General features: G+C 38.4%; 1 protein-coding gene across 1 annotated transcript in view; it reads right to left on the bottom strand.

Moving 5' to 3' along the window:
* Positions 1 to 17,404, bottom strand: part of LOC590017 (KAT8 regulatory NSL complex subunit 2) — a 48,006-nt gene that overhangs the window by 339 nt on the left and 30,263 nt on the right. Inside the window, exons 5-7 of the mRNA XM_030973113.1 lie at positions 8,127 to 8,290; positions 3,722 to 3,976; positions 2,501 to 3,378 (exon numbers count right to left, since the gene is read on the bottom strand). Coding sequence (XP_030828973.1) covers positions 2,501 to 3,378; positions 3,722 to 3,976; positions 8,127 to 8,290 — 1,297 coding nt within the window. The remainder of the gene's footprint in view (positions 1 to 2,500; positions 3,379 to 3,721; positions 3,977 to 8,126; positions 8,291 to 17,404) is intronic.

Genomic DNA, 17,404 nt, shown 5'->3' with positions numbered 1-17,404 from the left:
CAATGAAAGAATGTAGGCCAGTGAAACAGAGAGAGAGATAGGGCTATAAATCTATAGAGGCAGAATTAAAAGGACAAGATAAATGAAAAGGTTATCGGTTGTTCATAAACAGTATTGAGGACCTTCCACCTTCCTGATTTTGGCTGAAAATTCCTATTTTCTATTTTCATGTTCATCATTTTGAATTTGCCCTTATAATTCTGGTGAAATCGTGATTTTGATATGCCCATACGTTACAACTGCGATAGTGCTGCAAATCGAGAGCTATAGCCATGTGTATAGAATACACTCCACAATGATCACGTACCGCATGTAGTGATAGTGACTGTATCATACAAGGCATGCACTTGTCCTCATTTTGAACATTAATGTACAGAGAAATGAGAGAATATATATACATCTACTACATAGTGCCTACTGCCTTTGTATAATACATCTAATCAATGAACCCTCCTTCACATAATGCAGCAACCTAAAGAGAATATTATGGAGAGTAAAGTAAACTAGCTGTTTTTAGGTTTTCCTTGGAAACCCTGCTGAAATATAAATACCAGTGGCCTAGTGGCTAGTTCCTTCCCTAACAGCCTGTATCATGAATACAGCACATTCACTGCATACTCACAACATATGTAATGGATTGTTTTCTGCTCTTTAATTTCATTTTTGATTTAATTGCGGACTACAAGCAGCATTTTTGGAATGTCATGGAAATAAATGAAAATTTCCTTATCCAAGCAGAATTTGTGGCTTTCAATAAATGTGTGACTGCAAATTATTATGTTTGTGCATCCTCAGTTGACTGTAGAGTACTAGCCCTGTACATATATCTGAGTTTAAAATGGATGGGTTTCTGGTCCATAAAAACAAACAGAGGAGATATGCCTCTGCGCTGAATTCAGTATCGGAAATGGATGAAATTATTCTTGACATATCAGGATGAAACTTAAAGCCTATAATTTAATGATGACTATGATCTTGACCTACATGTACTAGCCCCAAAATGTAATTGGATCATCTTTCTTTAGTAATACTATCACATGTTTAAAAATTGTGATTTCATGGCTAAAAACCAGTTTAATTTCAGAAATTCGACCTTGGTTTCATTTGACCTACTGACCTTAGTCTTCCTATGTTGATATTAAAATATCAAACTGGTTGAAATTTTTCTGGTCACGTGAAGAGCTGTCAACCAATAAAAAACCAAGAAATCTTTGATGCAGGGTATAATAGAAATATTTTAACTATTTTTAGGTTACTTTGGAAAAGTATGTTTTGGGAGTACTATTTGGGAGTTTTAAAAAAGATCACAGATTTTGTTTTATTTCATTAACTTTTTATATATAATTTAATACATTTTTTTTTAATTTCTTTTTTTAAATTCTATAAAATTCTAATTATTTAAATTTTTTAATTTTCATATTTTGTTTTTAAAAATTCAAAATTTGAAAGGTCATACAAAGTTTTGGGAAATTTTGAAAATGACCGGATAGCGATTCTTTAAATCGTTGATATATTTGGATGCCCTAAGATCTTTCATGAGCACTAGAAAAATTAGCCCCTAAAACACTTCTGCTTTCGAGAAAAATTGCCGGTAAATTTTCAAATAGTTTATATGGCCATCCAATGGTAGCTGCGACCATGAAAAGCTCTGAATATGCAGTTGTGATATATAATTTCCAAATGGGAATAGCAAAATCAGTCGATTTTAGTCAAGAAACATAGTTTTAAAGCTAAATTAATATCTTGACCTTAAGAGGGAGCTATACAACATAAAGACTTTAATATTTACAATTTGCGATTTCAACCGCGACAACGATCACTGAATATTGTAGGATAGCATATGCTTCCAGTATGTTCATTTGAACCAAATTCATGACCCCAACCCTAAAAAACATAATGCCTCCGGCCCTACCTACAGGGGGCAGAGGCATGCCCAACCTGCTTGTAAATTCCAACAATTTCAACAGGCAGCAGACATGTGTAATAGCGATGTGGGTTGTATGTTGTCAATTATCTCAGTAACCACCAAGATCGCTGTGCAGGAAGCCACCACGAGACACTGATTCTGGCGCAAAGCTGTGATTTAGCATTCCTTTCAAATACTAGCACTAAAATTCATCAGAAATGATATCCTTTCATACAACTTGAACAGTATATGCTACATGCCAATTTCTATTTGGCTACCATTTCTGTACATTGAAAAGAGGACCAACAAATTAACATCCCACTTGCAAAGATTTATTTCACTTTACTATAGCCAGCTCTACTGTCCAAGATTAAAATTTTGGTTCAAAAAGTGAAACTTAGTAGCCCAGATTTCCTATACTGTGTATTAAACATGGCAACATCACTAAGGTATCAAGTGCATTAAGACAGCCTATAAAGAAACCTACAAAAGACTAAAATAATTAAATACTATTATGTGAAAAAGATTGCAACTGCTATCTACTATTGCTACCACATGTATCCACTATTTGAGAGTAATTGTATGCGATGTTACCTTCTCATCAGCAGAGAGGTTAGCACTGGTCCCCGACTGTACCATGCTTGAAGCATCCAACTCATAGGCTGGTTGGGTTTCTCCTTCTGGGAAGGCCATTGTATCAGCAACCCCACCAAGTGATGATTTTTCACTTCCTTCATCTTTTACTGGGGATTGCTGATCAACAGTTTCTACTATTGGTTGTGTATTCATAGCATCTTTCACATCCTCAGCTTTGGGAAATGTTGGAGATTCTACATGATTAGACTGTTGGGCTGCAGGCTTGTCACAGTTGGGTTTTTGCTGAGGCTCTAACACAGGAGGCAGCACATCTGAATCTGTCTCAACATCTACATGAACATCTGTTTGTGCATCAGGCTTGGCATTAGAATGTTCTTCACTGGGGTTGCCATGGATTTCCCCAGGGGTGTTTGTATCATCATCTAATTCATCTTCAATGTTCTTCCCTCGCTTGGCTGGTGAGGCACTGGTATCCATGGAAGCTTCCCTCTGAGAGACCACATCAACATCAGGTGGAGCGAAAGAACCCATATACTGCGAGGCATCATAGACATGCTGCTGAAGCTGTTGCTCCAGGAAGTGTGGCTGAAACTGCAGGAGCTGGTCTATTTGTGAGTCCAACTGGGATGGGAGGATGGGTGCTGGTGGGAGCATTGCTTCTGGGATGGGTATGATGGTTGGTGGGGGAGAGGGTTTGGGCTGGGGAGGAGGTGGAGGAGGTTCAGGTTCATAGGGTTTAAAAGGTTTGTGTTGTGGTAAACCCATATGCAACAGACAGCTTTCATCTTGTGACATGGGGGACGCAGGCTTGTCACAAACTTTACCTCCTTTTGAGCACTCAGAGTACAGGACTTGTTTGGGGTCCATGAGAATATCTGACATACCACATGAATAAGAAAATCAATCATGAAGAGAAAATATCAAAAGTTAAATGCAAAGCAATTCTGAGCTACAATTTATAACAAAGGTATATCTTGTTACAAGAATATCCCTAAAATGCAATTTACTAGCATACTGCAAAAAAATATCAAAGAGACTGAAAAAGAAAATATCTTGGCCATTTGAAATAATGCACCAGAAATAAACCTTGTGGAAGAACTCCTTGGATTTTAGCTCCTAATACTATTACATTTCATTATGACAACATTCATATTTTGACAGTCAATTCTAATATAAACCACAAAGGTATCTGTCAGAATGTGTAGTGCAAAAGGATACGATCCTTGCAGAACTTTGCCAGAGGCAAGCTGAACTTGCTGCACTGCTCTCCCTCACATGACTTGTGACAACACTGGAGCATGAGAGGTACATTCCGTCTGCCTTGGTAGTCTGCTGTGGCCTGGATACGCCTCTGCTTGGACTTCTGGTATAGCAAAGCTTCTTTACCTCTCCTTCTTCGGAACCCTCTTGCTGCCTGGTACTCGCGGAACTTTCGCTTTTGCTTGGGGTCTGTTATCACTCCAAAGTCAATCCCTACGACATACAATAACAGACAAAACTTATGACAAAATTCTAACTCCTTTTGTGCACTCAGCATTCAGGACTTTTTTAGGGTCCAGGAGAATATATATATATTTATGTATATAAAAAAAACAAAAAAACAAGGATGAATGTGACTGCATCTCCAAAGCTTTCGCCTAAATTCAATTTCATCAAATTTCACTGATCTACAGTATTAGAAATAAGAAAGGATAGATCTTGTATAATTTTTCCTGTGATCCTGCAATCACTAATAGTGTACCGTAATTAACGGTGTATAACCGCACCTTTTTGCCCCCCAAAAAAATTCAAAGTCGAGGGTGCAGCTTATACACGGTACACAAAAAAAAAAAAAAATTAAAGTTTCGATTTATGCCCCTCCACCTGGCGCTATGCCTGGCAATGTCTACCAGCTCGGTAATCGGTGTGTTGACTCACCACTCGGAAACTAGAACAACACTCAAATTTCTCTGTCATCTTGGTTTGAAAGTAATCTTTCTGATAGATCTCAATATGTAGTTTATAATATTAATTCCTCCAATTTTTCTTCTATTACATGGTGTACCACAAGGTTCTATCCTAGGTCCCCTACTGTTTTTTAATTTACATTAATGATCTTACACTTTTTTTTAAGGGGGAAAAAGAGGGGTGCTGTCAATACACGAGGGCGGTTTATACAACGTTAATTACGGTACTCAAATATTACCAAGACACCTCTTACATTTACAATAATTATTCATCTCATGACCTGTTTCCAGACTCAGCTTACTTTACCTCCCTCTGATTCTCCACACTTTACATCCTGTGATAAAACGATTTACAGGACTAAGAATATACAGTACACATCTAGAACCACGAACCTCTAGCATATATCGACCTCTGTGATATTTTACCCGGGGGGGGGGGCCGAAACGGCCGCGGCCTCCCCTATTGGCGGCGCAAAAAAAAGAGGAAAAAAAAGAAAGGAGAAGAGAAGAAAAAAAGGAGAAGAGAAAAGAAAGGAGAAGAGAAAAGAAAGGAGAAGAGAAAAGAAAAGAGAAGAGAAAAGAAAGAAGAGAGAGAGAGAGAGAAAGAAAAAAAGAAGAAGATCCCCCCCCCCCCATTGATTTTGTGTTCCCAAAATTTCCGATAAAGGGTTACTTTTCACGCAACAAAGTCCGGCCCGTAATACAAATCAGGCCTGCACTGACTCTACACACCGAAGATAAAGGGGTGCTTTCAAACTAAGAGAGGGAACATACATGCGCATACCCTAGATAACACTGAGTGGGTGGGGGGGGGGATGGGAAGGGGAAGAGAAAAGTTGGGTGAGAAAGGGGGAAAGACAAGGAAATGGCGCTAAGTGACAGTAACGACGAATAAGGGAAAAACTGTAATCGGGAGATTTGGGGTCATTCCAGAAGGCTTGGGAAACGTTATTGAATAGAGGGGGCCGGGCCGGCCGCATAAAATCTCGAGCGACGGATTCAAAGTTAAAAGTTACAAACAGCCCCTGCTTTTTGAAAAAAATTGAAAAGGGCACAATGTTTTGGATGTCCTTCAAATAGAAGCTATATACTAAACAGTCAAATTTTAAATTAACGGTAGGGCCGCTTCACAACTCTTATTTTGCCCTTCATTTGGATTCAGCTCATACCAACTCGCTTGTGCTTATATTTGAACTCATGTAGGTAGTGATAATGGACAGCGGCGGCGATCCTGGGCCCGATAGAGAGACACGTCCCCCCGGAAATTTAGATATATAGCTAGAAAGAAATATAGCGGAAAGAACGTACATATTGGACTAAAGGATTTTCTAGAATGCATAATTTCAGCATTCTACATTGCAAAATCTCGCTTGGTCGCTCCGCTCCGGCCCTCGCCCGATAACACAAAACTAAGATATGACGCTCCCGGTCGCGATTATTTCATGGTTGGTGTATACATAGATCTTTTTTCCCCTTTCATTTCTACTGACCTAATTGTATGCTATCACAATCATGATTGTTTCATTTCCCTTTAAAGCATGCGTAGCTAGGGGCGGTAGGGGCAGTAAGAGGACATAGGACGAAAAAAGGAGCAGACAAAGAAACATTTTTGACAAGTCTAAAACGGGACAACAAATCATCTTCTTTCTCTAATAATTTAATGAAACGTTAAGCTTCTGCGCTTTGCGCTGGAGAGGAAAACTGAATTCAGAGAAGGATTAAGAGTCGGGAATGGAACAACGAATTATCTTCTTTCTCTAATAATTTCATTAAACTATGAAAGGTCAGAGCTTCCGCGCCTCACGCGGAAGGTGGAAAATGAATTCAAACAAGGATTAAGAATCGAGAATGAGACAACGAATCATCTTCTTTCTCTCATAGTTTAATGAAGCGTCAGAAGCTTACGCGCTACGTGCGGGAGGAGGAAAACTGAATTCAGACAAGGATTTAGAGTCGAGAATGAAACAACGAATTATCTTCTTTCTCTAATAATTTCATTAAACTATGAAAGGCTTTGCGCGGGGGGGGGAAACTGATTTCAGACAATGATTAACAACCGAGAACGGTACGACGAATCGTCTTCTTTCTCTAATAATTTAATGAAACATCAAAGCTTCCACGCTTTGCGCGGGAGAGGGAAGGGGGACTCAATTCAGACGAGGATTAAGAGTCGAGAACGGTACTCTTTCTCTAATGATTTAATGAAACGTCAAAGCTTCCGCGCTTCGTGCGAGAGAGGGGGGGGAACTCAATTCAGACAAGGATTAAGAGTCGAGAACGGTACTCTTTCTCTAATGATTTAATGAAACGTCAAAGCTTCCGCGCTTCGCGCGGGAGAGGGAAGGGGGGGACTCAATTCAGACAAGGATTAAGAGTCGAGAACGGTACTCTTTCTCTAATGATTTAATGAAACGTCAAAGCTTCCGCGCTTTGCGCGAGAGAGGGGGGGGGGAACTCAATTCAGACAAGGATTAAGAGTCGAGAACGGTACTCTTTCTCTAATGATTTAATGAAACGTCAAAGCTTCCGCGCTTTGCGCGAGAGAGGGGGGGGGAACTCAATTCAGACAAGGATTAAGAGTCGAGAACGGTACTCTTTCTCTAATGATTTAATGAAACGTCAAAGCTTTCGCGCGGGAGAGGGAAGGGGGGGACTCAATTCAGACAAGGATTAAGAGTCAAGAACGGTACTCTTTCTCTAATGATTTAATGAAACGTCAAAGCTTCCGCGCTTCGCGCGGGAGAGGGAAGGGGGGGACTCAATTCAGACAAGGATTAAGAGTCAAGAACGGTACTCTTTCTCTAATGATTTAATGAAACGTCAAAGCTTCCGCGCTTCGCGCGGGAGGGGGTATGGAAACAGAATTCATATAATCATTTACAACAGAGAACGGTACAACGAATCCTCTTCTTTCTCTAATAATTTCATGAACGTTAAAGCTTCTGCGCTTCGCGCGTAATGGGGGGGGGGGAGGGGACAGCTAGCTGCCCGAATATGAATTTGTTGTATCTTTTCTCGTATATTTTGGTAATAAATAACACTTTCACAAAATACATATTATCCTCAAATTTTTGCTCGCTCGCTTCGCTCACTAGCCGAATTGTGAAACCAGAAAATTACTTTTTCGGGCAAGAGGCTTCAGCCCCCCCCCCCCCCCCCCCGATGAAAATGTCAAAAAAAAATTACCGGTATGGTGCTTCTAATATGACCTTGTCAGTATTGGTATGTTAAGTTGAAAAACTGTCTGCGCAATTTTCAAATTTCCGGCCCCCCTATTGGAAAATCCTGGATCCGCGCCTGTTTTACCTAAATTGTCCACAATGTGATCATTTTGTCTCCCTATAATGATATATACTAAAACCATGTTTGAAGTTTACAGCTCAAGGGAATCCATCAATCGGTTCTTGGGATAATGCGATCACAAGCTATTTTTGCATATATAATGAGCCCTGTGACCTTTGACCTCGTGACCCTTAAAATCTAATCAGCTCATTGGCTCTGCAAGATACATTCATAGTATAAGTTTGGCAGGAATTCATCTATCGGTTTTTGAGATAACGCGATCACGAGAACGGGGCGTACGAACGGATGGACGGACGGACAACCCAAAAACATAATGCCTCCGGCTACTTCGTAACGGAGGCATAAAACCCTGAAAAGTTTAATAACAAACATACCGAATGCTTCCCTCTCTTGTCTGAGAGCTACCAGGTAACTTCGCCTCTTCTCTTTCATGACATGCTGTAATTTCTTGAACTGATTGATGTATAATGACTGCAGACGGATCAACTTATCCCTTGTAATGAGAGCAGCTTCCTCTGCAGTATACACTCCGGCATACCTATATAAAACAACAAATACAAGAGCATTAATAATAACAATACATGAGATTTTATATAGCACCATTATCCATTTTAATTAAATGCTCAAGGCGCTTCAAAATATTAGGGAACAAATTACATCATGCGAAGAATCGTGTACATGTACACGAGATAGAAATGCAAAAATGAAAGAATGAATGTCTGTCATTAGTGGTATATTCAATAACTCTAATGTGCACATAAATTCATGCACATAAATTCATACACATAAGTCACAAATAAGAAGAGATAGAGATTGTTATCAAACCTGTATAGAAAAACTGCTTAAGGGAGACATAAAAGATGCTCTTCAAAGGCAGGTGGTCTTTACAAGTTTCAGTGTGAAACACTATTTCCAAGGAAACAACACTAACAACAAGTCAACGCAAAGGGTAGCATCCCCTCGCAGGGTACAAATGGCCTATATGCGTCAGAACAAGTTTCCTCCATTGGACTATACCAGAGCTGCCAAGTTGTATTTTCAGTATTCTTATCCCTCCAAATCAGTATTTTGACAAAAACTCCGTATTTTTTTCTGCGTAAAAAAAATATGCATGCATATCGGCAATGTTCAATCACTTATTACATTTCCGTCTCACACGTAAACAATCGTGTTTTACACTAAGCACTGCACAATGGACATAACATTAATTTGCCCTTTCAAAAAATAAACCCCTTAGAAGTACACATACATGAAGCTTATCAAATGAAGATTCATTACCGTCATTACCGTCATTGACAGGACAATTCCTTCAGTCTTTTCTGCAAATGTCCTTCATTTCAGTTCTAACTCTTAAGTGTCCCTAATGTACATGTTGCTTCCAAAGCAATGACGTCATTAGCACTAGACTCGTAGTCACATCCCATGCACAATTAGTACACACACACACACATGTACGCATATTGGCAAGTTGCAGCACCAATTCCACTTCAGGGTCAGGCCCACTATTTCGGCGCAATTGATCAAATAACGTGTCTCTTGTGTTTTTACATTCTTTCAGGGCCGACTAGATATTGCTAAGTCGAGTTTGTCATATTTATTTATTCTGTGACACTTCCTGGTTAAAAGCGACTTTAATTTTATGATAATGGAAATCCTGTAGACAAGATATCGCCGAATGAATAAGACGGAAGAGTAAAAAAAAGCCTGTCGCCCAGATATATTTCACACTTTAAATTGATCTTGTGTCAAAACAAAAAGATGCAAGTATCTCTTAAGCGCATTTCTTATGAGGGAATGAAGCATCGAACAATATGTGAGCACTTTTTAAGGGATATCTTCCCGATTCACAGAGTCATCACCGATAGAAATGTGTCTCCAAAACTATGAAACATACGTTACCGTTTTTTCAATAGTGCTTAGTATACTTTCCATTTATGTTGAATTTGCAATTAACATACTTTTAGACTTCTATGAACATAAATAATGCTGCACCAAAAAATTAATGCATCCATAGAAATACAATTTCCTTAACACAAAATCACATTTTTTCAAGAGAAAAGTACTTTTAAGGAGTGTAACATACGTTACTATAATTTCGGAGATACGTAGGCTTAACAGTGTAAAGCCAACTTTTTCATGTTAGCGCTCTTCAGGTAAAGATGAGTGGTTAAGGGTTCCGATAAATTCAAGCAAAAAAATTGCTTCTATGAGACTGAAAATCATTCTGGGTGTAACATACGTGATGCAACATACGTTACCGTCCTTGTAGGTCAATCATATTTTGGTCATATACAATGTCTATGTTCATCAGAAAAGCGTGAATGATATTACTGGCCATCTACGGCAACGAAGAGACATCCTAGCAACGTAATAGAGTCAATTAGTAGACAAGTATATAAACAAATCCAGTTCAAAGACATATAGAGGTGAGTGTATTTCCAACTTTTTTCACATGTGTTCAATTGTTGCGTGTTTTCACTATATGAAATGTTTCTGTCTTTTTAGCCACGCACAAATCTGTGGTCAAACTTATATGACTTAAATTAGTTTTACAAATCAGTTAATTTGAATGTATATGCTTAGAATAATCCAGCATGTTATGGTAACGTAAGTTTCAAATAATGGTAACGTAAGTTTCAGGATATGAGTGACAAGTATATAAGACAGTTTGTAGCATTATTTTGGTATCCAATCTAATTTTATTGATATCATGAAGTGTGGAAGAATTTTTCTTTCGAATAACATGCATATCTTAGCTATTGAGGAGATAAATAATGGTTTAATTTACCATGGATTAATGCCAGTTTTAGAAACTTCATTAACAAAATAGTCAGAAAAATAAAGGTCCAAGGATTGCCAAATAAAGCCTGCAATTTCATATGAATGGGACATTTTTATTGAAGTTATCTGTCAATTATAAGGTATCTGGGGTTCATAACATCTTTTGTTGATTTCTTTGATGAATTAATTATTAAATATTGTGTACCAATTTAAGTAGTAATGTGGTAACGTAAGTTTCAAGAAATGGTAACGTAAGTTTCAAGTTTGAACTGGCAATTATCAGAACATATGTGAACAATTCTTGGTGTGTCAAATCTTTCATCTTTTATATTATTAGGCCATACAAATTTGTTCTCAAGAATAAGGTATATTTTAAAGAGATAACGTGATTTAATTGTGTGATTCTTATTTCAATAAATCACTGTCTTATTTTATTATTAATATTTCTCCAACGAAATCACTTAGAGACGAAGGTACATGTACGTTGGTATTCAAATAAGTTAGGCACAATATTGAAATTATGTATTCCAAAATTAAAGTAACTTTTCATAATTTGCTGTTTATTTATTCTAAGGTAGGCTACTGCACACAGCTCAGTATTTCCAGCAATATTACAGTTACGTTATAAGGTAACATATTGAATTATTTGAAATCAATACATGTATTTATTTTTTTCCTTTGGTCATATTTTAACAGAAATGGGGAAAACACGAGCCGAAATTCAGGCCGCGTACAGGCAACGCAAATGCGAGAAGATGGGAGAAGCAGCTTTCCTTCATGCAGAGAGGGTGAGGGTGAATAAGTACTATACACCAACTGAACATTTGGGAAAGAAAAAAGCACAGGAAAGAAGGGGTCAAGTCAATGTGAGAGTAAGGAGACACAGAGAAAGAGTTAGACGGGTACGACAGGACATAATGAATGAACGCCAGGAAGAAGATGTGAACATGGACCAGGAGAGTGATACAACACAAGATTCGGCATTGTCGGATATTTCTTACGTATCTGAAGCACGGGCTCCATTGAAGGTTAAGCTCCCATTCGTATTCAAAAGAAAGAGAAAGCGAGTGAGTCGATGTTTAAGCAATGCCCATAGAAACATTGAGGCTCTTACACTGAAGCTACAGGAAGCATAGAAGGACAAGAAGAAGATCCAGAAGAGATATGAAAGGCTGCGCAAGAAGTTGCCTATGTCCTCGACACCAAGCACGGCCGAACGAAACACACCACGTTCTAAAACTAATAGCCAGCTAAGGAATGCGGGCCTAGATCCAACGTCTGTTCCACCAGGGATAAAAAAGAAGATTCTTTTTTCAAACGCCATAATTGAAGAGGTACAGAATGCTTCACATGCGTTGAAAAGGAGGTCTGACCGATCGACACTTCACAAGCTGGTAGCCGGGTCAAAAGTTCTGAAGAAATACCGCTTACTCAGAATGCTTCAAGTAGGTACTGGTCTTGGAAGACTCAACTTGACAAGAGCAAACAGACAATCATCCTACCGACGTAAAGAACTGCAGCCTTCGTGGAATTCTCTCCACAACGAAGTAGTAGCGTTTCTTCAAAGAGATGACAACTCTCGTATGTGCCCAGGTAAAAATGACCACTGTAAAGCGGATGACTCAGGGACTACGCGTCAGAAAAAGTTCTTATGTGACTACTTGCATAACCTTCATGCCAAGTATGTGGCTGAGAATCCGGAAAAGCGCAGAGTGTCACTGTCATCATTCAAGCGTCTACGACAAAACCAATGTCCACACATCAAGCCGGTGCAATTCACATCGCGGAACCTGTGTCTTTGCCAAAAACATCAGAACATCACTCTGAAGCTGAAAGTGATGAAATCATTAGGCCTTGCTGTCAATGAAAACCCAGATGAATTCATCAAAAGTCACAATGAAGCTGAGATAGATGATCTCCTTGACGGGTTACAGGCCGAGCAAGTCCAGTTTGAAGAGTGGTCAAGAGTGAAAGTTGATAACAGACAAAAGACTAAAATCATCAGGGTATCAAAGAAAAGGGAGGAGTTCATCACTTGTTTCAAGCAGAGGATTGGTGAATTTAGACAGCATGTTGCATGAGTAAAACAACAGTTCCAGGCACTAAGTGAGTGCAAGAAAACACTTCCTGCTGGTGAATGCATCGTACAAATGGACTTTGCAGAGAACTATGTTTGTGTGCCATTGGAGGAGGTGATGGAGTTACTCTGCACCCAATTGTTGTATATTATCGAGACAACAACAATGAGCTTGCCCACCAAAGCATGGTAGTTGTACCGGACGAAAAGGGACACAACTCGACGACTGTAGTCGCAATTCTACGCAAGGTGATTCCTAGATTGCAAGAGCTGGTGCCTCAATTGTCACGTGTGCACTACTGGACCGACAGCCCTACATCCCAATATCGGAACAAAACAATGTTTTCCGTTGTAGGGGAACACGCAGAAATCTTTGAAGGAATCCATGCCCAATGGAACTATTTTGAGGCGGGGCACGGCACAAAGGGCCCTGCGACGGAATTGGTGGGACTGTCAAGCGTATGGCTGACAACGCAGTCAAAATGAAGATCGTCATCCAGGATGCGCATGACTTTTTCGCATGGGCTACCCAGGAACAGGGGAGCAGTAAAACAAAGATAGAGTATATCTTTCTGACCAAGGAAGAGTGTGTCGCGGGCGGTCTCCTCATTGCCGAGAAGTGGTCAACGGTGAAGACTTTTCTAGGAACTCTGCAAGTACATGCTGTCATTGGTCAAGATAAAGGTGTTCTCGTACGAAACGTATCCTGTTACTGCACTAACTGCCGTGAAGTAAACCCTGGTGAAACCATACAAACCGAACAGATGTGTGATGGATGGCAACTTCGCCGTTTTGTGAGTGTGATGAGTGGAGCTACAAAGAAATCTGACGCACCCGAGAAGGATAATGTTGGAGTGCAATTAGCTAATGCAGAGGAGCCATTGAACGTGCCATCTACGAGCACTCCAGTTCTACCTAATTATGATACAGATGACTGGGTTGCCGCCGTGTACGACCAAAAGTGGTACTTGGGTACAGTGTTGGAATCCGACAAAAAAGAAGTTCATGTTAACTTCCTCACTGAATGTAAAGGCCCTCGACTTGAGAACACATACAAGTGGCCAATACGGAGAGACCTGATCTGGATAGCGAAGGGGAAAGTTCTCTGTGCCATAGACCCTCCTGAACGCGATTCGATTCGGATGTATGTACTCTCTGATCAGCAAAGGGCCATGATCGAAGAGAAATGTCTATTTCTCAGACATAAAACAGCTGCAGACTGACATTTGCACAGTTCAATATGCTCCTTACACCCCTCTGATATATCTTGCCCCGGCCCTTTTAACTTTTAGATGGTACATGAATGTAAGGATTATTTACAATATGCGCACTAACAAGGAAGACTGTTTACGAGGAAAGTGTTTTCATTGTAAATTAAAATGACTTTTCTTGATATTTGCAAATGAATATTTCGAACAACAGATAGACACTGACTCAAACTTAAGGGGAAATTCGATAAGAACAACCCCTTTCTTGCGTTTGATAGCAAAAATGACCAATCTATGCATTGTTTTAATCTATACGAGTCAATGGTTTCATCATTCTGACCTAATTGTAACATTTAATGCATTGGGTAACATACGTTACTCTTCAGTGTAACATACGTTACTCTTCAGTGTAACATACGTTACCAATGTTTATTCAGCTGGTAATCGTATTTTATTTTCCAGTATCACTTTTCCATATGAAAATGATATAAAGTGACCTTCATATATTTCATTAATGTTTGAAGAAAATTTGTGTCATCGAAATGTGATTGATTAAAAAAATATGATTATACTTAGGTATTGATTCAGCATTCAGAAGAAGTAAGTTAGTATTTTGTGGGAAAATACCGTGAACCCCATTAGATTTTCTGATCAAACTATTTTGGTCTCTTTACTAGACTACTTAACTGTATTCATGAGCAAACAGTGACCGAAAAGTATAAATAAGTATATGTATTTTCTTTCCAAGTGTCTAACATGATAGTAACGTATCTTACACAACGTATTTTGCACCTGTAATTTCAAAAATATGTCATGTTCTTTCCGAGCAATGTTGAACGCTCATCTCTTGGAGTTTGTAAATTTGTTACTCAACATTTCATATTACAATAAAAAGAAATTTGTTACTGAAACTTTATTTTTCTGAAATTTATTTATTTCAAATGTGCCGATTTAGTGGTTTTGACCCTTCAGTCCCACACGCAGACAATCGATGCTCGAAGCACCGCACACATGCACAGTAAACATACAAACGTATATCCGAAGTCGACACACGTCTTTCAGCACACGGAGTGCGCACCAGCCATGCCCATAGACTAATACACAATTGAAACGGCGCGAGCACCGCCCATAGACTTATACACAACTGATTTTTTCTTCTTCCGTATTTTAACATGAAAATATGTACGTCCGTATTTTAAGTTGATTTCCGTTAGTGCTGTAACATCACGTATATCTCCAATTCCATTTAACCGCCAGTCAAAACCGGACGGTTTTCGGTTAAACGATTAAAAAAAAAAAAAAAATTTAAATAATTTTTTTTTTTTTTTTTTTTTTTTCTGGCCGTGTGAAAAAGAGGGAAGGACTGCGAGGGGATTTAACTGAAGGCGCTGATTTTTGCTTGTGAACTAGTCACAAATAATAGTAACAATGTCGTTTTTATAAGAATGTGTAAGATCATTAATGTAAATTAAAAACAGTAGAGGACCTAGGATAGAACCTTGTGGTACACCATGTGTTAAAATTGGATGAATATATATTGAGATCTATTACAAAGATTACTTTCAAACCAAGACAAGATGACAGACAAATTGGAGTGTTGTTCTAGTTTCCAAGTGGTAAGTCATCACACCGATAACTGACCTGGGAGACATTGCCAGGCATAGTGCCAGGTGGAGGGGCATAAATCAAAACTTTAAAAAAAAACTTTTAAAAAAAAATATTAAATTTTTTTTTTTTTTTAATTATTAAAAAAAAAAAAACAGGAAAACGAAACCGTCCAATTAAAAACGGAATCCGCCATGGGCGGTCGGATACCGGACGGTTAAACGTTTGACTACAGCACTAATTTCCGTATGGAATACGGCAAATCCGTACTACTTGGCAGCTCTGCTATACTATTATATTACTAGGCAAGGAAGTTAACCACATTTTCACATATATAATTAGGTGTTTTTGCATATTTAATAAGCTATGACCTTTCACCTTTGACCTACATACTCAGAAATCGAACTTAGGCTGTACATGTATTTTGATACCATGTATCTTCATATCAAATTTCATTAAAATTCGTCGAACATTACTCCAGTTATCGAATGGAAACCAGATTCGCATATTTAATGAGCTACTCCGAAATCAAACTTAGGCTGTGTTTTGATACCATGAACCTTCATATCAAATTTCATTAAAATCTGTCAAACAATACTAAAGTTATGGATCGGAAACCAGATGTATATTTTTTTGCATATTTAATGAGCTATGACCTTTGACTTGACCTACGTACTCCAAAATTGAACCTGTATTTTGATATCATCTAGCTTCATATCAAATTTCATTAAATTATCGATGGGAAACCAAATTTGATACGGACGCACGGCATGGAAGCACGAAAGGACGGACGGCAGCGTTACTGCTGTATATGAGGCCACCCTGTTTGATAAGAATAAAACAAATAACAGCAGCAAAAATGAAATAAATTAATACACAAGCGTATAAACAGGTATAATACAAATTAATTGGTATCCTCATGAAATAACTGATCATTTACAAGAAATATGTGAATGGAATTTTCAATTGAAATAGAAAATACATTAAAAAATGAAAATGAAATAAAGAATAGATGATAGCCACGTATTTATAAGAAAGAAAAAAAATGATTGAAAACGTACATTTTTAAAACAAACTGATTGTACTTGTGCACATTATGCATGCGCAGTTCGCACACATTCACAATACACAGAACTAGCTCAGCTCCTGCCGCGCACGCGCCCCTAGTATGACACACTACCAGATGTCTTTGCTGAACTGCTAGCGACAAAACCTGTACGTAATATCCTCATGAAATAACTGATCATTTACAAGAAATATGTGAATGGAATTTTCAATTTAAATATAAAATACATTAACAGATGAAAATGAAATAAAGAATAGATGATTGCCACGTATTTAAAAGAAAGAAAAAAAATGATTGAAAACGTACATTTTTAAAACAAACTGATTGTACTTGTACACATTATGCATGCAGTTTGCACACATTCACAATACACAGAACTAGCTCAGCTCCAGCCGGTCACGCGCCCCTAGTATGACACGTACTACCAGATGTCTTTGCTGAACTGCTAGCGACAAAACCTGTACGTAATATGTTTATTTAGTCTTTTTTCTGACCCGAATTTTTATCATGGACAATGCAATCCTACTAAAAAAAGTGATTCTGTTTAAAATTGTGTTATTTATAACTTAAAACCATTAAAATTTAAATGCGAGTGAATATTTTTAGTTACTGTTGACCCACATATCGATATATTTCTTATGACAGTTTCCGTTGTCAGTTTGTTTGGTTAAATGAAGGTCCTTCCCTACATAGGTTTTTTACGAGGACCTGGCTTGCTGCTTGTCAGCAAAAAACAAAAAACAAACAAAACAACACGTTTATTACTGAGCAGCGCCATCTCTTGCCGTAAATATGTTTTATCGTAGTGAGTGCTATGGAGTATGGTGGCCATCTAACACTCGCTGAGAAAGACTGAAAAGTATCAAGTACCGTATTTGCCAGCGTAAAGGCCGCAGTATTTTTGGAAGAGAAAAT

The sequence above is a fragment of the Strongylocentrotus purpuratus genome, unplaced genomic scaffold, assembly GCF_000002235.5.
Source record: "Strongylocentrotus purpuratus isolate Spur 01 unplaced genomic scaffold, Spur_5.0 spur5_scaffold_6, whole genome shotgun sequence".
Classification (NCBI taxonomy): Eukaryota; Metazoa; Echinodermata; class Echinoidea; order Camarodonta; family Strongylocentrotidae; genus Strongylocentrotus; species Strongylocentrotus purpuratus.
The sequence above is the reverse complement of the archived record's forward strand: the minus strand, read 5'-3'. Positions and strand labels throughout refer to the sequence as shown.